Here is a 21,884-nt window from a genome sequence, read left to right on the forward strand (position 1 = left end):
GTCTGGTTACCATCTCCATTTGCAGAGAGCTTATATAGGTTCCTTTCCCTCAGCTTTAAGTTTGTCGTTGTCTTGGTAGCAGAGATTTCAAGTTCAAGATTTTTCCCTCAATCATGTCCAAACCCCTGAGATTCTGACTGATGCCTTGGCCCTGCCACGTCTAAGCTCATCTTTCACTTTCAAAAGTTCCTAATAGCAATTTCCCACAAGTAACACAAGCTGCCAGAGGAAGGATTTCAAAGTATTTTGCTATTTTCAATGGATTTCCCTACCTCAGTCTGAATCTAGCCACAACTCTTGATTGATTCACATTACAATCATAATAAAAATCACCAGCCCCACCTCCCCAATCTGGGTGGCATTTTGGGGGCTAAATCCGGCCAAAGAACAGAGAGCGCCTCTTAAAAATAATTGTGACTTTGGACAGCCTTGACCACAATAAAACAAACGTTTAATTTAATTCAGAATAAGAGATAAGAAATAACTCTTCAATAAAATATATAAAATTATACAAGGCACCCTTTCAAAGGGATAAACGTATACTGGGGGGGTGGGGGTGGGGAGCGCTGGATAGAAAGATGAAATACCAGGGAGCTATGTGAGCTGTTTGACAACACCATTTTTAGCAAGTCAAAACATGGCTTTACCCTCTGCCCCCAACATGTTAAAAAGTATATAAATTTTCCTAATAAGTTTAGCGCATACAATAGGTACGCACACACATAAAGCATTGTGTTTTTTTTTCTTTTGGGATCTATTCATTGTTCAAGAATATTTAGCATATAGGTAATGGTTACAAGATATTCTTTTTTTTTTCAAGTAGAGAATTAACTACACCCCCCCCAACCCAAAAATCACCTTTGCAACGTCTGAGGATTGACGTACCTAGCAGTTCACAGAAACCATCAATTCCTCCCCGACATGCTTTAACTTTTCACTCTCCAATTATCTGAAATGGAGTTAAGCAACAGCCTTGAGAGGAATTAGGAAAGACTTCTATTTTCCACCTTACCCCCAGGCACTTTCAGGATTCTTCTCATCCCCCTTTTATTGATCTTACAAAAACTTTTAACAATGTGTGACGATATGGAGAGGGAGGAAAAAAAACAGGGCCAAATATAGTCGTATCTAATGAGTTTTTTAATGCATGTAAAAAATGCAAAACCATGGCGAGTCCCGTCCCTTGGAGGGCTCCCTACTGATGCACAGTGTCTGATTCTCAGGTTTGTTTTCCATAAGCAAAAGTTAGTCCTTCTATTCAAATCACCCAATTTCAGCAAAATTAGCCAATAAGTTGTCTCCCCCTAAAAGAAAAAACAGACTTAAGCAGTCTCTTTTTAGGAAGGTGATATAGAGAAAAAAAGGAGATCTATATGTATATAAATTTTGCTTTTCAAAATAATTTGATTTTTACATCTGCTGTATAAAAATGTATTATATTTTATTATATATAGACTTATATATAAAAACCATCAGAGCCAATCTTTGTGAAAGGAGAAGGGAGTGTCTGGAAGATGACACCAAGAAAACGGGGCTTTGGTGTCTCCAGTCTAAAGAACCGATTTGCACTATGTCTGTGGCCCTGTCGACCTAGGCGCGGAGGGTGGTGCATACAAGGTTTGCAGAGCAGAGGGCTGGCGTGAGACTGTCTTCTTGGAGAGGGAGGGGGAAGGTGTTTAAACAAACATCCATCACGGAGTCTATTGAGCTGGTCTTCCTTAGGATAGATGGTACATGCCATATCCCACTGGAGTCGCATAGAGTCCCACGGGCGGGATGGGGAGAACAGGTCTATGGAAAGGATAGGATGCTCCATATAAGGATGCTGCTTGCAGGGGCGAGTTGATGGGGAAAGGGAGGCTGAAGCCCGAGGGCAGCATGGGTTTTGCAGCCATTTTCAGCTTTTCCAGTTCTGCCTCCTGCAGTCTTTTCGCCTTGGCCCTTCGATTCTGGAACCAGATTTTGACCTGGGTCTCTGTGAGGTTCAGAGAGCTGGAGAATTCTGCGCGCTCTGCGATGGAGAGGTACTGTTTCTGGCGGAACTTGCGCTCCAGAGCGAGGAGCTGGGACGTGGTGAAGGGCGTGCGGGGCTTCCGATTGGTCTTGTGTTTCCGCAGGGTGCAGGTGGTCGGGCTCATGTGTCCTGGAGAACAGAGAATGCGGAGTGAATTAGTGAAAGAAAGTGGCTTTCTTACCAAGTGTGTCCCAGGGGGTTGGGTCTCCCCTCTTCCACTTTCAAAAAGGTACCTCCGTCAAAACCATGTGTGGTTGGGTTTTTTTTCCCCCGCTGGGGGGGTGAGGGTAGAGAAAAACCGTATTTTTAAATGGATAAATTGCTTTATGTTTAAAAATTGGAAAACTTTCTCCCCAAAGTTGGAGACTTTAGTGGTGTAACAGAACTTTCTAAATGGAAAATATATAGCACTAGAGATCATAACATATGAACGGATCCCTCATTAAGTCAAGAGAGCTGCGTGTTCTCTGAGAAACAAAAACCCATCTCTTCTGAATGTCTCTTGTCTTAAAAATTGGGGGGGGGGGTGGCTGGGTTCACAGCAATCCTCACCATCCTAATGGATGTGGGGATAATCACGTATAAGAAGGAAAATGAAAAGGCTCTGACAAACTGGGTTGGTCCCCTCTCTGCACCAGGAAAAGTTGGATTGTGTCAGCATATTTATGAAGGGTAATCGTGCCGATAAGGTCTGTGGTAAATTAATAGCATCCTGGGATTGAGGAGTAGCCCCCATGCCATAAACAACCAGACAGCTGTCATTCCCTCCGGATTGCAGATTATAAAACCTGTGCAACATCTTACAGATCTGGATGTGGGATAACTTTCTTGGCCGGGTGCTTCTGTAATATAAACTTTACTAAGGAGGGAAAAATTAGCTCGCCCATAAATGTAAATGTCAGGGGAAAGCATGCTGCCTCCTGATTCGAGAGAACGTGATGACATCTCAGTCATCTCACCGACCCATTCTATGGTTTGCAGCAAATGTGCAAATCATTAGTTTATTGCTGGAATTTAGAAAGAGGGAATAAGAAGCAAAACGGATTCAATCAGAGGAAGTCGCAGGGCCCCGCATCTTTGTGATTCCATAGCATCAACCAAACTTGGGGCTTTTCTTCAAGGGGAGGGGGCCGGGAGGAGTGTGGAGCTGTGGGGCAGAAGGCAAAACAATTCATTTTTGGCATTTGGCTTTTATGAGCTATGCTAATTTTCCCAGTGTAGCCACAGTAATAACTCCAAAGCACTCCGAAGGGAGAATGTCGCCTTTCTTGTTTAGTTACTTTGGTGGCCCAAGGAGTTTACACTTCATACTTGAGGGTGACACAGCACAAGTCCCAACCTAGCCTCCATTTCCAATAAGAAACGCATGTGCCCTAATGTGACATTATTAACCATTATTTTAAGTGACTAAAAAGAAAGAGGTAGTGGGTTCTGGCATCCATCAAAAACCAGAAATCTGGGCGAGGGATGAGTAATAAACTACTCTAGACCTTTGCATACGCTAATCCCTGAGTAAGGTAGAGAGCTGGCAGTGCCTACTTCTTAATTTACAAATAAAATAACAATCAGAGACTGGAGACTTGTGAAATTCTCACCCTTCCCAAACGTGACCTGGCTCCTGGCTCACTGGGAGGACCCAGTGGTCTCAGCTCAGATCCCAAGCTAGAGTCTCCATTTGCTCCTGCTCAGCGTTTAGAAGCAAATCCATGCCTAGGCACTGTCATTCCGGCTGCTCCTAGGGGCTACGTTTGAATTATGAAATCCAGGCGACGGGGGAGCTCACTTGTGTATCAAAGCCATAAAGCTAGGAGGCTTTCCTTCCAGCGCGCCCTCCCACCCCTGCCCCATTTTAAACCAGCCAGAGGAAGGATGCGATTATACAAAGCAAAACAGCGTTTATCCTTCTTCCTCCGAATAACAAAACCAGGCCTGGGCGGGTAGCAGCTCCCTCCTGCCCCAGGCTCTCCGGGTCCTAGCACAGGGCTTCCAAAGCCATCTCCAGGCCCGAAGCACCAATGGCCCACATTTTGTCTTAAAATTAAATTCGTTCTTAGAATCTCTGATTTTTCTCATGGGAAGGTCGTATCCAGGGCCCAAGGCTGCCTAACCAAGCAGGGAAGTTCCACTGTACAACCTGGCAGGCATGCTTACAGAACCTCAGAACTAAGAAGTGGGAAACTCTGACCTCTGGACACCACTCCTGTAAGGCCTGAATCCTTGATGCACAGCAGGAAATTGACTGAGGCCTAGGAATACACAGGGTACTCAATATTTGTCAAACAAATTAAGTCCCTTAGAGTTAAGGAGCCTCTATTTCACCACCAATAAAATGGGTAAGTAACACCGATCCTGCAGTGTGGTTCAGAGTACCAAATTTCAGAATGTCCAGAGCCCTGTCGGCCACCAGGCAGGTGATCATTAAATGCTCCCGAGTCTTTTTCGTCAAGCCCAAACTTGATGTGTGCAGATTCCTCTGAACTCTGCTGAATTGTCCTCATCTGTAACCAGGAGGCCGGCTTCAGCCACACAGAGATCAGATAAGATAATATGGTGAAAAGTGCTATAAAGCACTGTGCAAACTTGAGTTTAAATTCTTTGAGTCCTTAATCTCCACGCCCTTTGAATCTTTTGGAGTTTCTAACAGGGTGGAGATGCCAGAGGGGACAGACACTGATGCCTCGGTCTATGGCCTTATTTTGTCCACAAAATGCTTTGCATCTTGGGTTTTCAGGGCTGATGGAAATGGGGAGAGAGGTGGTGCTCCTGGCTTTGGAAAAAGTCCCTTCACAGGCCTTCTCTCTCTCACCTTTCCCAGAGGTACAGTGAGGGTAGAGAAATCTTAAAGGCCGGGGACTACAATAAGTACAAGGAGCTACAGGGAATGACTTCTCAAAGTTGCAAAAGGACCCAGGGTCCAAAAATGGATAGTAACGCAGGAAGAGAGATCAGCTCTCCAGGTTCTCTCTGTCCTTCCCTATTGGCAGGAAGCGGGGTGCAGGTGTCCGGACCTCTGCTTAGTCTGTCTGGGGAGAGGGATCAAAGGTGGCCAGGGCACTACAGAGGAGTGGGGCTTGGACACCAGGGCCTCTTGCCCAGTGCAGCCATTGTTGGTGACCTGGCTCGAGCAAGTTCAGTCCTAGAAGTCTGGGTGTCTGAAAAGGGGGATAAGCACAGGTCCCGTGTCTCGGCCCACACTTCGGGGTTCCAGCGATGATCGGGATCTGGTGAACTAAGAAGCATCACTTTGTCAACTCAAGCGCTGCTGGAATGCTGTTAATTATTACTCTGAGCCAAGCGGGGCCCCACGCTGCTGACCCCAGCCCGCTCCCAGCGAAGCGAGGTGCTGGCCACCCGGACGACCGGGAGACACTTTCTCGTGGCATCAGTCTCTGCCACCAGCCCTCCGTGGAAGCCTGCTTCGACACCCGCGGGACCAGTGGAAGATGATCATTTCTACCCCATGTCAGGTTAGATTTCAATTAGCTCATCTTTACGACAAGGGCACACCTCGCAGGGCTGTGAACCCTGAAGGGCAGAAAGACATCCCGCCTCTGCCTGGCATATATTAGAGTGCTCATTGAACGTGCATCTGCCTTCACACCCCAGACTGAGACCGTGAAGGACAGCGAAACAGAAACAAGTGAAATGGCCTGAGCGCAGGGCGGAGGGCTAGAGAAACCGATTACCAAGCGACCCCGCAAACCCAGCTGGGGATCGCCCTTGAAAGACCAGGGAGTTCTCAATTCTGTCGAACACATTGTACAGGGAGGGGACCCCGAACACGCGCTGCGCAGATACTACCCAGAGGGTGTCTTGGATGCCGCCGGCGCGCTTAACCCGGGAGACATCAGGGTGCCAAGAACTGCTTATGCTTGCCTTGAGGGGCGCACAGTACAGAGATGTCTCCGTACCCATTTTGGAATACTGGCCCCCAGTTCCCTCCGGTACCCCGCGCACCCGCCCACCACTTGTCCCGGACGGGGCGGGCACTCACTTGGCGGTGGCGAATATCTGCCGGGTTCCTGCATCCACGCCGCTCCGTCTTCTGAGTTTTCCGACTTGACCGAGGCGGTCTCAAAGGGCTTGACCAGCGGCCCAGGGCTGTGCGCCTCCCGGGCGCCGTGTCCGGGCAGCAGCAGTGGCCGCAGGGTGGCCCCGGCGGAGACGCTTTCGGCTGGCAGTGGGGACGCCTCCTTGGGCGGCTTCTTGTCCGACATGAGCGCCTCCACGCTGAAGGGCAGGCTGGAGACCTTGACGCGGCGCTCCTCCGCGGCCCCTTCGGCGCCCCCAGGCCCCGGGCCCGGCCCGGCCACCATCGCCGGGCCCTCCTCATCAGAAGAAAACAGGTCACTGCCTTTGGACGGAGAAGCCATGACTTCTCTGCCCCACGTAGCTCCCGGCGCGCGACTCCGCTGGCTACCCGGCAGCTGCGACTCAAACTTTTTTGGGGGGAGACGGGAGGGGCGCGCCGGGAGCCGTGCCTTTCCTCCAAGGGGAAGTGGAAGACTCAGCTCAGCCAATCCACGCCGGCCTTGGCGCTGACGCCACTGACGCTCGCCTCCGATTGGCTCTTCCGGAAGAGGCTGGGGCCTTTTTTTTTTTTTCTTTCTTTCTGTTTGAAATAAATTAGGAGTTAATTACAGGAGCAGTCAGCAGAGTTGTTATTAGGCGATCCCTCAAGGGTTATAATCACGCCAAAACTGAAAAGTCCAGGCGTAATTAAGGCCGATTATTTAAAGAGGAAGTTCGCCGAGTTCCATTTCTTCTCTCTTTTGACCCCTCTTCTTAAAAAGGTACCCCTCGCCTACACCCACCCCACCTCCCCGCCCCCCCCAAAAAAGCCGCCAGACACTGCAACTGACATTGCAGCAACATTTATGAAGCTCCTACTATGGGCCCAAACTGGGCTAACTTAACAATTTTAGGGATCAGCACTGAAAGCACGGGCCAGCATCCCTGCTAAAGGAAACACTCCACGCACGGCGCTTAGAAGAGAAGATATTTCTCTATTAGCAAGTGCCCGACAGCGTCCGCTATCACTATAACTCCCCTAGGAGAGGGGCCAGGGCGAGCCGGAGATGGTGGTCCCGGCAGTCCTCTCCCAAATAGTTCCGACTGGAAAATATAAACCAGTGCTCTCCATCTCTTCCACTGAAAAACAAAGCCAGCGCACTCGCAGAAACTTGGAATCCGCGAGTTTTCTTTCCCCTGAATCTCCCCTGTGGACAACGTCTAGACTTTTTTTTCTCAAGACCACATGCACTGTGTGTTCATGCGTTTGTTTGAGTCTATGTTTGTCATGTGTGTCAGGGTGCCAGTGTTTGCCTTCAAGGGGGAGGAGGAGGGAGGAAAAGGCATCGATAATATCTAACGCTTCCCCCGCCTCCCCTTCCCTTGCAAATCTCGCAAATGCTGGGTGCCAAGTTTGCACACCCGAGGCCTGTATATCTTTTGGTGAAGAACATTTTTAGTCATTGCACCTGGTTAAAAAAAATAAAGTATAGATATCCTTACCCCACTTCAAATTATACCCTGGGTAATTACATCTCAAAGCCTTAGTGATGACTGTCTCAGTCCAGGAAAGGGGAGAGCAAGCTTCCAATTCGCAGAGGCCTCCAATCTCTCTGCAGGCCGCTGGGCCAGCACCTATGGCTTCAAAGGACTCTGTCCAGGCTGTAGCTGCCCTTTCATATATCTGACCGATTACCCTGCAAGTGATGAGGTGAAGAGAATTGTCCCAGCTCAGGGACCTCCGCACTGCAGAGGCTAGCTGAGCAGGTTCCAAAACCTTGGGAAGAGAAGACCTTTTTTTTTAATTACTGAAACGACCAAAGCTCAGAGTTACCTTCCAGTTCAAGAGTTTCGGAAACTTGACCCCCCCGCCCCCAGATCCACTTCCCAGAGCACCTCTCTGATGCACTGCTTCCTTCACCCCAAACCTCTGCCTGTAGTGAAACTATGCTGGCCTAGGATAACCAGGTGTAATCTGAATCTTGGAGGATAAATACATTAGGCACTGGCCACTTAATTCTGTTTGATTAGAAATGGTCCTGAAAAAAAGTTAAAAAGTAAAGACGTTCTAACCACAGCCTTCTAAAAACTTCTGGGTCCCTCTCCCACCACTACGAACAAATACATATATATTTATATAAATATATATATAAACAAACTGGAAGCTCAGAGAAAAAAACACAACTATGAAAGCCATCTGGAGATATGTGCATTATGCATTTTCCCCGAGTCACACTTGATGATAGTTGACGATATGCATCTCAAATACAGTACAGGTAGAGCCAGATCTAAGTTCTGTGCCTTCTAGAGATACCTAGCAAGGTGCAGGCTATATGTTTTGAAAGCAAACCTGAAATTCGTTTAGCCCTCAGCTGCCAAAATGTACAAAAGGATTCAGTGTTCAGTTGGGCTCTACCCAGCCAGAGTTTTGTAACTGTTCCTGAAAACTGTTTGTTAATATTTGTCAGTTTAGGGGTGTGCAGGCTCATTCCTGGGATTTTTTTAAAATCAATACTCCTAGAACTCTTCTATTTTGATTAATTTTTCTGGGACAGGATAAGGTAGGTTCTCCTCCCTAAGCTCCGGTCCTGATGTCCAGGTAGAGAAAGAAAATGATGAAGCCAGACATGAGAAAACAGTAAAGATTTAAAACAACAAACAAACAGCTGGTGTTCAAAGCCAGGGTGCCAAGCTCTGGCCGTGAGCAGGAGAGATGTCCATGCAGCAACGTGTCTGCCCGTCCAGTCTTCTGCCAGCTCCCTCCGGAGACCTCCCTCCTGGACTGGAGACAATTCTGGAAAGCGTCTCTCTTCTGCTCTGAAAAGAGTGCAACCTCAACACAGTTCTAGCCCTTTATGGAAAGTCCTGTCTGGGCATTTGCTCCTGCGTTGCCTGCGTTTTCAGAATATCGTGTTCACCTCTTCCTGGCCGTGAGACGCTGGTCGCGTTACTTCTCCTCCTTAGCTTGATTTTTAATGTCTAAAATGAGAGATCATAACCCTTAACCAGGATGGCTGTCGTTGCAATTCAATTCAAGGAGCTACATAAAATAACTAGCAGATGTAGGGGATCCCCGCCCCCCCAAAAAAACCCTCACCATAATATTGTATATCAAAAAGCAGCAACAATTCATCGAATGCGTTCTCTCTGCCACATAGCCTCATAGAGGCGCGTCGCCCCCTATCACGGAGTTCACGATGGGGTTCTTCGTAAAATCTCCGGGACCGAGAATTTGGCTCGCTCGGAAAAGCGTCAGCTAGAGACTGGCTTTGGCACTTAGGGGTCATTCAGTAAAGGTTAGTTCCTGGTGACATATTCGCAGGCAGAAACGTGAGGTTCCCATCAGAACTCAGTCACTACAAACTGTCAACTCTGCGTTAGTACCTAGACCTGCCCTCCAGGATCTCATTTGTTTCTTCCAACACATCGCTCCGGGCAGAAATTATTTCCCCTATTTTACAGATGAGAAGCCTAAGGCTAGGAAGGGCTAATTCTGTGGCCGGGTCACGCAGGCAGAAGGCGGAGGACCCGAGCATCCCCCCTCGCGGCACCGGCCCCCGCTCGCAGACCCGAGGCGCCCCACCTTCCCGCGCGCCCCGGGCGTGCTGCACGCGCCCCGGCGGGGAGAGGAGCAGCCGCGCACGCGCACCGCAAGTCCCGGTGCTAACGCCGTGCAGGACTGACGGCGCGCGGACCGCCGCGTTTGCAACCTCCAGGACCGATCGCCGGATCCCGGCGACTCGAAGGAGGCGGGGGAGGGGCGGAGGAGGGGGCTGTAGACGGGCCAGGGCTGCGGGCAGGCGCCAGGCGCGGGGAGATGAAAGGCGGGCTCCAGGGGAAGGGGCTGCGCCGGGTGACCGGCTCCAGCCGCGCCGGGCGCCCCGCCCCCGCCCCGCCCCGCCCCCGCTGCCCCGGGCAGAGGCGGCTGCCCGCGCCGGAGCCGCGTTAATTGCTCTCGGCCCCGGCACTCAGCCTGCGCGGAGCCGGGACAACCTCGCTCCAGGAGGAATGACAATTCGCCCTAATGGGACAACCTCGCTCCCAGAGGAGTGACAATTCCTCCTAATGGGCCGCTCGTTAGCGGCCTATTCTCCCGAACCCGGGTATCAGAAGCGGGCAGACAAGCGGGCGCCAAGGTCCGCCTGGAATTCCACAACACCGCTCCCCCACCATCCCCCCTCCCCCGGTCTTTCGCTGTGTGACCTCGGGCAAAAGACTGCTCCTCTCTGAGCTCATTTTTCTTACCTGTGCTGTGCGGATCAGGAATGGGGTAAGACTAGACCTCAGTTGAGCGTGTATATTTCCAGGCATTTGAGAAATCACCTTCCGAGTTACAGAGCAGGAAGGCGAGTAGACGGGCACTCTGCACTCGGGGTTGCTGCTTGGGGTTCTTTGAGGGGAGCGGGGGAAGGGGTGACATCTCTTGCTTATGAAGTTCTGGAATCTCCAATCGGTTTACCACGGCCCCCGCCCGCTAAGGTCAGGACCCAGGTCTGGAGAGAAGGGGCCTTTGCCAAAGCGCTACACAGATTACACAAGCTAACTGAAGCCTGGGTTTTAATGGCTCCCCATTGTACAGATAAAGAGGTCGAGGCACAGACAGGAGAGTGGCTGGCCTGGGATCTGCTGTGGGCCGTGTCTAATTCGACGGGGTCCTCTTGGAAGAAACCCACAATAGGAACATTCTCGGAGGAGGGAGGAAGAAATGGAGGCAAATGCGGTGCCTCCCTGTGGGTCCACAGTCTCAGAGAGGAATGGTCCAGTCCAGCTCGTGGAGACTTCTAGTTGTTTATGACCACAGCAGGTGTGAGGTTTGCGAAAGGCGAAAGAGCCTTGATTTCTGCTCCTTCTGTAGTTCAATGTTCAAATCCACCCCAGACTTACTAACCATTTGCCACCATCACTGCACTGGGGGTCTCAGTATCCTCTTTCAGAAAAGAGGGTTGCTGGTGAGGACTAGGTGAGAAGCCTTATAAAAGCAGGTAACATGGGGGAGGGTGTAGCTCAGCAGTAGAACACATGCTTAGCATGCACAAGGTCCTGGGTTCAATCCCCAGAACCTCCACTAAAAAATAAAATAAAAAATTAACTTAAAAATACATAAAGAAACCCAATTACCTCCCCTGCTCCATCAGGCACCCTGCTCTGGAGTGGCAGTAATGGTTCTGCTTGTAGCTTCCTGGAGGGTTGAAACAGGATTGAGCCACTGATTTCCTGTGGGACTCCGCAGAATTCGCTTCACCTCTCTGTACCACATTTCCTCATCTGTAATGCTGGAGTATCTAGCATTTAGTAAATGTTGGCTATTATTATCATTTCTTAAATCATTACTTTATTTATTTATTTTTATTTTAGCTTTTTGGTTGTCATTTATTGACTTCTTTCCCTGGAACTCTGATTTGTGTAGACCTAAACATTGAGAAATGGTCCAATGAAATTTATATTGAAAATTTCAGTATCCGGCAGTGTTATTTCATGATAAGTGGCTACAGTTTTTACCCACCCCAATCCCACCCCTGAAATGAAAATATATTCCACTGTGATTGTCATTTCCGAAATCATTCTTGATAATATTTTTTACCACCCTTTTCAACAGATCTGCCTGACAGCACAGACACCTGTGACCCAGTGATCCAAAGTTGGATAATGTGAGGCCTGAGAAGCTCACTTTTCAGAGCCTTTTTTTTTTCTTTTTCTGAAAAATGGGAATAACTACCCACCTCTTGAGAAGGAAGTGGATTAACAACTCCGTCAAGTGAGGGATGGGGATCAAGGGAGGAAGAAATGGTTGAGTCAAATAGCATGAAGTAGCTCTCATTTCCCAGCCCCTGGGCACAGCTTGCTGGCACCTTCCCAACCCCTGCCTGCACTGGAGAGAGAGGTTCCCACAAGCAGGGCCCAGGCCCCTGATTTTTGTCTGCACAGAAACACCCAGAGGGCTCCCTGGAAGAGGTGACTCTAGGAAGCAGTTTTATGGAACCAGTCCAGCCATCCAGGAGGGCACTGAGGGTTTGCATCTTGCCCCCCCCCCCCGCAGTTTACAAATCTCTGCCTCCCTGCCCCCACCCCATCTCAGTTTGCCCATCTGTAAAACCAGGAAAATTACCCATACTAAACTGGGCTGAGATGAGCTTTAAACCAGGCTTCGGTAACTGTCAGCTCCCTCTCATACCTTAAGCAACCCTGTGATGAAAAGGCCCTCATTCCTCCTTAAGGAGGAGAAAATTCAAGCTTAAGGCTTGATAAGAGTTTCTCACAACTAGTAAATACCTGGCAGAGATGCAGATCAGGGTTTGGCTGATTCTAAAAATGTCTGTATCTTGCCTGAGGCAGAAGCTGCTGTGTAGGTGGGAGGGAAGGCATCTGGAATTGCTCAGAGCGATGATGAAGTATCTACTTTTGCTATTTTCTTCCAATTAGACAGATGGAACTGTTGAGTCTGGGAGGGGCTCGATTACAAGCGAGGGCACCGGGAGAAAGTGCATCTTGCCTTATGGATTGCCAAAGAGTTTGGCGGGAATCTGAAATCTCTCTTATCTGGTGGCCTCCAAATTGCTTTGGCTTCAGAACATAGCTGACTGGGCATGGGCGCGGAGGGGAAAAGGAAATTTGGGGAGTTACTTCATAGACATAATTATATTTTTTTAAATTAAGGAAACTAGAATCTCTTCCAATTGCTCCACCCCCAGTCGCTTGGTGGGGAATACGCAAGGTTTGCTTTACCTTTAAGGATGAAGACAATTAGAAGCAATTATTTAAAATTTTATTAGTCATTTCTAGGGGAGGGGTTGGGGCATTGGAGCTAAGCTAAAACTTACTTTTTTTTTTTTTTTTTTTTTGGTTTCACCCTCACAGTGGTGATACAAAAAACAAAGCATCCTGAGATCCTGAGATGTAAGCTTCAGAAAGCCCTTTCCACATTCAGGACTTCACTTGCTCCTCAGAATTGAAGTTGGGCTCCAGATACCCTGCCCCAGAGCTACCCTGCGCCTTCTGGCTTCAAGGACCCTCTGATGCAGAGACCTAGCCTGGATCCATTTAGGTCTGATCAGGGTCCCTGAAATTTGTCATGTGCCCTGAAGATCACCTGACACAGTGAGGGGACTCAATAAACATTGGTTGAGTAAATGAATAAATCTAGAAATGGAAACAGTGGCAGAAACTGGAAGTATTACTCACCTGGCTCCAAAGGGCACCTTTCCCAGCGACTTGGAATGAACCTTGAATTGGGAGGGGTAACCACTGGAACTGACACTAGATTCTTGCGGAGAGAGGTCAGACTTTTAAATTGTCCCCAAAGAAAAACTGAAATCTCCTTTTGCCCCAAACCCTTAACTCGCTAGAATTTCAATTAATCTTCACCACTCCCCCACCTCCCGCCCCCCGCCATAAATAGTTACTCCTTTCACAGATGGAGAATGAGTTTGGGAGTTTGTCGTCTGCCCAAGGTCATGCAGCAATGAAGTGACCTAGTCAGCATTTGACCCCAGGTGAATCTGACTCCAAACCCCAAACTGGTTTCTCTTTATCCTCCTTCAGATCGCATTTCTCTGGTCCCTGATTTCACGAAGCCAGAGACACTCAGCCTCACGCTGGTTATCTTCCCCGCTCACTTTAGCAATAGCTTGACTTTGTGGCACTTTCCAGCTTTCCCCAAACAAGAGCGTGTTTCTGTGCTAGAAAAGAAAAAAAGATAAGAAGACCTAAATGTAGTCATAAAAATATAAACTCATAGTTTGAGTTTCTTCTCCCCCTGGTAATAGCAATCAGCACTTACTGAGCACGGAGGATACACCAGACTCTGTCCTGTACAGGCACCGCCATGTACTAACTCATTCAGTCCTCACCGCAACCCTCTTGATAGCTGCTGCTTTATCTGCATTTTCCTGAAGGGCAATCTGCTTCTCAGACATGGAAAATCTAGATAAATATAATTTCTCTTTCTAATTGTGCCCGTGCGAAGGGGTCATTCTCTTCCCATCCTCTGCCTACCCTCCAACCTTAGAAAATAAAAGTCACCATCATCTAAATAGGAAAATGAATTTTAGTAGATCCACAAACTTTAAATAGAGTCAGGCCTTCCTCCGTCAGGTTGCTACTCCTGTTCATTACCGTGTGTATGGGAGTTTGATAAAACTGAAACATTTTCCCTTTTCTGTCTCTCCAAAGCACATGACTTTTTGCAGATGGATTTGCCGTTTTTGTGGGGAGGGTGGGAAACTAAAAAGCAAGGACCTGGATCTGCCAAGAACAAGGGTCCTGGTCTGTGCATGTCACTCACTTGCCAGGTGACTTTAAGTAGGCCCTCCCCTTCTCAGGGTTCCTGATTCACCCCCCTGGCAAAACAAGCTTTCAGTTTTTCTTTGTGGGCATTTTAAAAGTCTTACCCCTTCTAAGCAAGAATCCAGCATCCATCCCATTGTTAAGACTCAGAGCCTCCCTCTCCAGATTCAAGGTGCATTTCCTGTCTCTTCTGGTTCCGTGGTTCTCTGATAAAGGGGTGAGTGGAAAAACCCATTCTACTCCTTGTCCTGTCTCCCAACAGGCTGACTGAGGGTTCCAGGAAGGGGGAGGCATAAGGTGGAAAGATCACAGGCAGTGGGGGGAGCTAGTGGGAACCCCTATTGTATCCTGTGCTGCTGTGTGTCCTGGGGCAAGTGGTCCCACTTCTCTGAGCTAAGCCTCACTCTCCCCATCAGGACGCTGGGGCTAAGCATCCCTATTGCAGGGTGATTGGAGGATGAATGAGCCCATGGGTATAAAACTCAGGGAGCAGCTCGTCCCCTCCTGTCCCCTGGTGCTGGTTTCCTGTGTGAGAAGGGAAAAATGTTCCTGACTCAGCAGATGAGGAGGCTGGGAGGGAACCCCGTGGATCATGGTGAATGACACAATTAGAGCTGACCCGGTTGGTGTGCACAATTGTGAAGAGGCTTATGAACCTTACACTTGCTAAGAATCCTCGGGGCTTTCGGGCAGCCCAAGGAAGCTTTGCCCTGTGGTGGCGCAGCCCTTCCCAGAGAAAGAATTTCAGGGAATCCCTGGACCAGGTGTGAAGTAACATCGACGCACGTGACAAGAAAATGATGCCCTTTGCTGTGATCTGATAATCTTCCCATTATACTCAGGGGACCATCTTGGTCCAGCTTTGATACCTCGGCACTGCTGGCTAACATCTCGTGGACAAAGCACCAGGCTTCAGTCTTCAGGGGGAAGCAGCAACGAGCCAGGTTAGAGCGACATAGTTTTGCTTCCCCTCTGTTTATTTTCAGAGTGAACCCATCTATGGTTGATGAAGAGCGCTGCGATATAAATTCCCCTTTACGAATCATTTTCTTGTTGTTGTTGCTGTTGTTTTAAAACGAGAGTTGATTTAAAGTTAAACGTGAATTAACTCATACTCCCATTGGTATTGGGATAAGGCCGACGATCATAATGATTGTTCTTCAACAGGGGAGCCGTGGTGTAGGCAGGATGCCTGCGTCTCAGGTTAGCACTGATTGACAGAAGCGAGCACTGCCTTTCCAACAGCACCAAACCGGGTTGGTTTCCTGCTCCACCTCCTCCTAGCGGGGTGGCCTTAGGCAAGTTGCTTCCCCTCTCTGGACTTTGGATTCCTTATCTGCAAAGCTAGGGGGTGGTGATCCTGCTGAGTTTCTAGGTTTGCAGCGAGAATCTACTCCAGAGATAATAGGTAGATGGCCATACCGCACTGGAGATAGGGAGCTGTTAGCATTATTAGTAAACAATGAAGGGGAGAATTTGGTCAAAACACTAGCTTATTTACCCCAGACTCGGTTATCTGCTAGTTTAGTAGTAATTGTAAAAGATGGGAGCTCAGGGGAAACCTGAGTTCCCTTTAAAAATCACTTACCCTGGTTACCCAGCTCCGTTCAGTGTCCGCACACGCAGACGGTCCAGCACACACTTCCACGATGTTCACAGAACTTCATTCTACTCTGTAGGCAAAATTAAGATGCCGAGAAGTTGCAAATAAGGCAGAAAATGTTTTCCTTTGTCTTTTTCATAAATGATTAAACACACTGCCTGATCTGTCCTTTTTCTCCCTGTCTTTCATCCTTCCTCCGTTTCCCTCCCGTCCTCCCTCCGTGTCTTCCTCCTCTTCTGTGTGCTGAGTTAGTGCCGCACCTGGCAAACAGACGTTACCCAGGCAGCTTCCTGAGAAGTTCCGGAGAGTCTCCCACTCTAGTACGAAGACAGCCTTATTATCAAGCACCCCGTTACCCCATACTGGTGTCAAAACCACTGCCCCAAAGCCAGATTCATTTTGCAGGATGCTTTTCTTTCACTGTCCCAGGTGTGGTCCTGAAGGCCTCTTCTGAAACCTCTGAATATGTTGCCAAAATATTTAAAAATCAGGAGACTTTCTCTTGACATCTGGAATTCTGGCTTCTCTGTGTCAATCTGCAGGTGACTGGCCTCAGCAAGCACTGTTTTTGTTTGTTTTTGTTGTTGTTGTTTTTTCAGCGATGGGACATGCCTTCTCCAGGCCTCCCCAGCCAGTGTGCACACCCTATGATGACACATAATGGGATGTGTCTCCTGAAGGTTCAGGGGACATGTGGGATGGTGGGATGCCCAGACGAGGACCGCCCGCTCCACCTTGGGTGTCGGGGCAAGGCTACTGGAGGAAGCGACTTTTGGAAGGAGCCATGAAGGATGTTGCCAGGTTGAGAAGGGGAGAGAGTTGCTGGCAAAAAAGGACAGAATGTGGAAAGGGATAAGAGTTGGAATGACCTGTGACCTGTGTGTTTGAGTCAAGAGGCCAGAGAGAAGGCGGGGGTGGGGTGGAGGGCGGGGGAGGAAGGCTGGGGAAAGGGTGGCGGAGGGGAGCTGGAGAGCCATGATGAAGGGTCTTTCTTCTTTGCCGTTCCTTCCTTCTCTTTCTGTCATCTTTTATTAAATTCTTCCTTTACAATTTCAAGAGTAATCCGTATTCATGATAACCAGTGAACAATTCCAAGGTATAAGCAATGAATAACCTCTCTCATTCTTTTCCCATCAACATAACTCTTGTATCTCCTTAGACACTCCTAATTCTATCCAAACACAAAATAGCATACAGAAGAGTGCACACTGATGGTGTTTTGTGTGTGCGTGTGTGTCTGCGCGTCCATCTGTGTAATGATCTGTGTAACTTGCTTTCTTGTCTAATTCATATTACAGATGTATCAGGTCAATCTAATTCATTCTTCTTCTGTTTCATAGTAGGGGTATACTAGAATTCATTTAACCATTTCCTTAGTGATGGACATTTTTTTCCGCCAAATTTTGACTACTGCCAAAAATTCTTATAAAAAAAATCCTTGCAAACCTTCATACTTACACTCTTTAAAGTTTTAATTTCTAAAACTGTGATTGCTGGAGCCAAGGGTGTGTATAGTTTTTTCTCAAATTCCCATTTTATGCCTCCTCCTGTCCCCACTTTGGTAACCATAAGAATTATTTCTGTCTGTGAGTCTGTTTCTTATTCTGTAAATAAGTTCATTTGTCTCATTTTTCTAAATGTCACATAAATGATATCATATAGTATTTGTCTTTTTCTATCTGACTTACTTAGTATAATCATCCGTGTGTCCATCCATGTTGCTGCAAAGGCATTATTTCATTCTTTTTTATGGCTGAGTAATATTCCACTGTATAAATATACCACAACTTCTTTATCCAGTCATCTGTGAATGGAAATTTAGGTTGCTTCCATGTCTTGGCTACTGTAAACAGTGCTGCTATGGACATTGGGGGGCCTATGTCTTTTCAAATTAGAGTTTTCTCTGGATATATGCCCAGGAGTGGGATTGCTGGATCTTAGGGTAACTCTATTTTCAGTTTTTTAAGGAACCTCCGTACTGTTCTCCATAGTGGCTGCACCAATTTACATTCCCACCCACAGGGCAGGAGGGTTCCCTTTTCTCCACACCCTCTCCAGCATTTATTATTTGTAAGCTTTTTGATGGTGGCCCTTCTGACTAGTGTGATCTCCTTCTGACCTCACTGTAGTCTTGATTTGCATTTCTCTAATAATTAGCAATGTTGAGCGTCTTTTCAAGCACCTGTAAGATGTGCGTATTCTTAATCTGAACAGATATTGCCAAATTATTTTCAAAACACCCCTTTCTGGTGCACACGCCCACTAGCAGCATTCTTTTCTCCCCCAGCTCTGCTAGAACTCGATAGCATTGCTCTGGTTTAATTTCTGCCATGGAGAGTTTTTTGAGGAGGGGAATAGTGTTCTGTATCCATTTGAGAAACTCCCTGGGGGAGCATTCTGGAGAATAGGGAGGCGGGGGAAATGCAGGAAGCAACAGGACCAGTGAGGAGGCTGTTGCAGGGTGTGTGAAGAGGGGAGCCGCAGTGGGAATGGGACAATGAGGAGGGAATCGAGAGGTCAGTGGTGAAGAAGCAGAGATGCTGGTTCGCGCATCCCAGGCCTAAAGTGGTACCCTGCCGGCGTCTCAGGTCTGACTGTGCCTAAGGAGCTGGAGTGTAGCCTGTCCCCTGCTGTTCCTCATGTTCCTAGTGGCCGGTCGCCCCAAGATTCCTGTCCTCCAAGTTCAGCTTCAGTAGCCTCACACGTCTGGAGTCCTGGGCCAGAGCAGCAGGCCCCTTAGAAGTGCAGTCTCGCTCCATCTGCTCAGAGTCTGGGTGGGTGGGTGGGCAGGGTGGGGCTGGGCAAGGCGGGTGGACAGACAGACACGCTTCTGTGCAGGGCAAACCTGGGAGCCAGCCTTGCCAATTAAATCACTGGTGACTTCACAAAGCAGCTTGCTAATTAGCAGTGCTGTTTCCTCTAATCCTCACTGATTTGCTTTTTAACTTATGTGGCACCTGACAACAGGTGTGTCAGAATCTACAACCACAAAATTCTAAGGCTTATGTTCCTAGAAAAGGACTGGATGGGCCCAGGCTGCCAGGGGGGTGGGGGGTTGGGGGGTGCCTGGGATTCCTGCTAACATTCCTGGGACACCCCTGAGAGTTCTTCTCCATGCTCCCTGTGCCCCACCCTCTCTTTTGCTCTGTAGTTCTGTCTCTTTGATGCTCTGGCTCTAGCTTTCTCCCCATCCCTGGAATTGAACAGCAGACTGACTTTCTCACAGGCTCCTGTAGTGCCTGTCAGGCCCTGGGGAGCCCTGGAGCCCAGGGATGGGGCCATCTTCTTCTAAAGGGTTTCCCCAGCCCTGTGGGAGGCTGGGTTGGTGATTCATGGCTCCCGGAGAACCAGAGATCATCATCAGTACAGGACGTCCCATCCAGACAGTGTGTTTGCTCAGCCCTTAAATGGTTCAAGAGAGTGTGGTACATTTTCCTAGACAATGGGTCCAGTTGGCTTGTAATTAGCTCCGTTCTCCGTGGAGCAGGATGTGTGTGGGGAGCTCAGGCCTCATCACTGAGAGTTCCACCCTCGGCACGACCTCATCACTGATCCTTGAACAGTTGTATGGAGCTCCAAGCTCATGGGCATCAAATAGAGGTATTTAGTCATCCTGGGCATGGATTACAATGTGCAGGGTCGGATGGATATAAATTACGCATGTGGCTTTGACAGCGGGGCCTCAAGCCAACACTTAGGTCCCCTCTTGGAAGAAGCAGATTTGTCTTTGAGTTCATCCCCTGTGGCCTGGCCATGACTGCATGGTACTAGGAGAAGCGTATAAGCTTCAGGGTCACTCAGACCGAAGTGTAGGGCTGTGTGACCTCCAGCAAACTGCTTAACATCTCTGAACCTCAGTTTCCTCATCTGTAGAACGGGACGGTAACAACGCTGACCTCCAAAGTTTGTTGGAAACATTAGCAGGGAAGGATTACAAGCACCCGTCGCTGTAGGCGCTTACCTCGAGGTGACAGTTTTTGAAAACCATTGGCTAAAATGACAGGCAGAGGCCAACTGAATCGCTGAGGAGGAGGAAGAAAGGTGAGGGGAACTGTTTTCTTGGCTGCCATCTCACTCCATCTTCGAGGCTGGCTCTTGGGGAGCCTAGGCAGGGCTGGGCCACAGACACCAAGCTCCCCCTAGAAGCTGGGCACTGCGGAAGCTCCCAGTGGGGAGTCCCACCCAAACCCTCTATGCGATTTGGGTTGTTCAAGTGTGTCCCTTGAGTCCAAGGGAGAAGCTGAAGCTGAGCCATTTGCTGACACACACCACGTCAGCCCTGGTGACCTGGCTGTGACTGCAGGGACACCAGGCTTACTGCCCGCGGCGGAAGTGAGCTCAACATCTTTTGAGGGGGTGCCACATGACAACAAAAATAAATGAGTAATTTTGAAATGAAAAATTAAGTTAAAAAAAAACCAGCAAACAAGGCGGCAGGGTAGAGCTCAGTGGTAGAGCACGTGCTTAGCATGCACAAGGTCCTGGGTTCAAGCCCTAGTACCTCCATTAAAAGTAAATCAATAAATAAACCTAATTACCTCCCCACCCCCCAAAACAAACAAACAAACAAACAAAAACCAAAAGAAAGAAATTGCAAATGATTGTTTAAAAAAGAAAACAAAAATTTAAAAAAAACCCAGCAAAAACCAGCTGGTGCCAAGGGGGCAGGGGAGGTCCTCAGGTTTGTGTATAAACATGAGTTAAATAAATAAACAAACAAATAAATAAGTAAAGGGGGGAGGGGCGGCAGCAGAGCGTTCGGGGGAGCTGGCCGCTCTGTTTTGCACGGAGTATGTTTCCCATTACAAGAGGGCCGGGCAGGCCACACATGGGCAGAAGAAAACTATGCAGACGGGAGAATAATTGGGGGTGTCGGGGTCGTGGGATAATCTGGGAGTTGGTTTTCAAAATCTTCCTGATGGTTTCGTGACATTTACCATTGAAAAGACAGCTTTAAAAGTCTACTCTTAAGTTGAGTTCGGCTGGAACGCACTTACTCTGTTGGTGCGACTTCCCATAAGACGTGTCTTTCCTTCTACTCCAGGAAAGGACCCTGGTGGTTCTTATTTTTAATTCCTCTGTTTCTCTAAAACCCATTTCAGATCTATCCTGCATGGGTCAAGTTTAGTTAGAATCCAGGTACCCGTTTCAGAAGGGGTTCCCCTGCCAGCTGGCTGCAGCATGTGCAGTGGGAAGGTGTGGAAGGTCACCCCATCACCTTGACCTCATCATCCCTATTCAGGTGGGGACACTGAGGCCAGGAGAGGGCAAGCCATTTGTTCGAGCCTGATCAGCTATGATCAGCCTAAAGTGGGGTGCAAACTTTAACCTGAGTTTGTGGAGTTCTCTTGTAGCCCCCAATATTTCCCTTTCTTGGAAAGCATCTCCTTCTGGGGTCTCCCTGCCAATACGGGAATCCAGATTGTGGTATTTACCCCCCAGCCCCCGGTATCTAACATAAATCTGTGGGAGCCTCCAAGAGCTTGCAAAGGCGGGGCAAACATGAAAATCTCTCTGTTTTTCTCTATCTCTGTCACACTCGCAGTCAACCAAGCATTTTCATTGTTGAGAAAACCCAAGGGTCATAAAAGCGATTTGGATAGAAAAGAAATAAAAATCTGGTTCGGGAAAGAAAGGCCAAATTCCTCATTATCCACCAGGCTGCTCTGGATAAACATTCACCTGGTCCAATTCTTCTTTCCTCCCCTCTTCCTTCGATAAAAACCTTCTCTTTCTCGGGAGTCGCAATGGTCCTGTCGGTGCAGACAACGTTCAGCGTTTCCATCAGCGTCATGCATGCTTTTCTGGGATTTATTACTCGGCTGTAAAAACGTGCTCCAGGCAAAAAGTTGGCATTAAGTCTCATCTCAGATGTAATTGGTGGGGAGTTGTTTCCTTTCGTTCTTTCTTTCCTTCTTTTTTTTTTTTTTTTTTTTAATCTTTCTTCTTTTTACAGACAATCTTGGAAAGGGA

General features: G+C 48.4%; 1 protein-coding gene across 1 annotated transcript; it reads right to left on the minus strand.

Annotated features, from left to right (window-relative positions):
* Nucleotides 1-1,119: 1,119 nt before the first annotated feature.
* On the minus strand, nt 1,120-6,514 carry MSX2 (msh homeobox 2). The gene is made up of 2 exons (XM_032465073.1): nt 6,009-6,514; nt 1,120-2,143 (listed from the first exon to the last, which is right to left on the minus strand). The coding sequence occupies exons 1-2, from the start codon at nt 6,385-6,387 to the stop codon at nt 1,719-1,721; spliced, it is 804 nt and encodes a 267-aa protein (XP_032320964.1). The 5' UTR covers nt 6,388-6,514; the 3' UTR covers nt 1,120-1,718.
* Between the last annotated feature and the right edge of the window lie 15,370 nt (nt 6,515-21,884).

This window comes from Camelus ferus, chromosome 22, assembly GCF_009834535.1.
Source record: "Camelus ferus isolate YT-003-E chromosome 22, BCGSAC_Cfer_1.0, whole genome shotgun sequence".
Taxonomy (NCBI): domain Eukaryota; kingdom Metazoa; phylum Chordata; class Mammalia; order Artiodactyla; family Camelidae; genus Camelus; species Camelus ferus.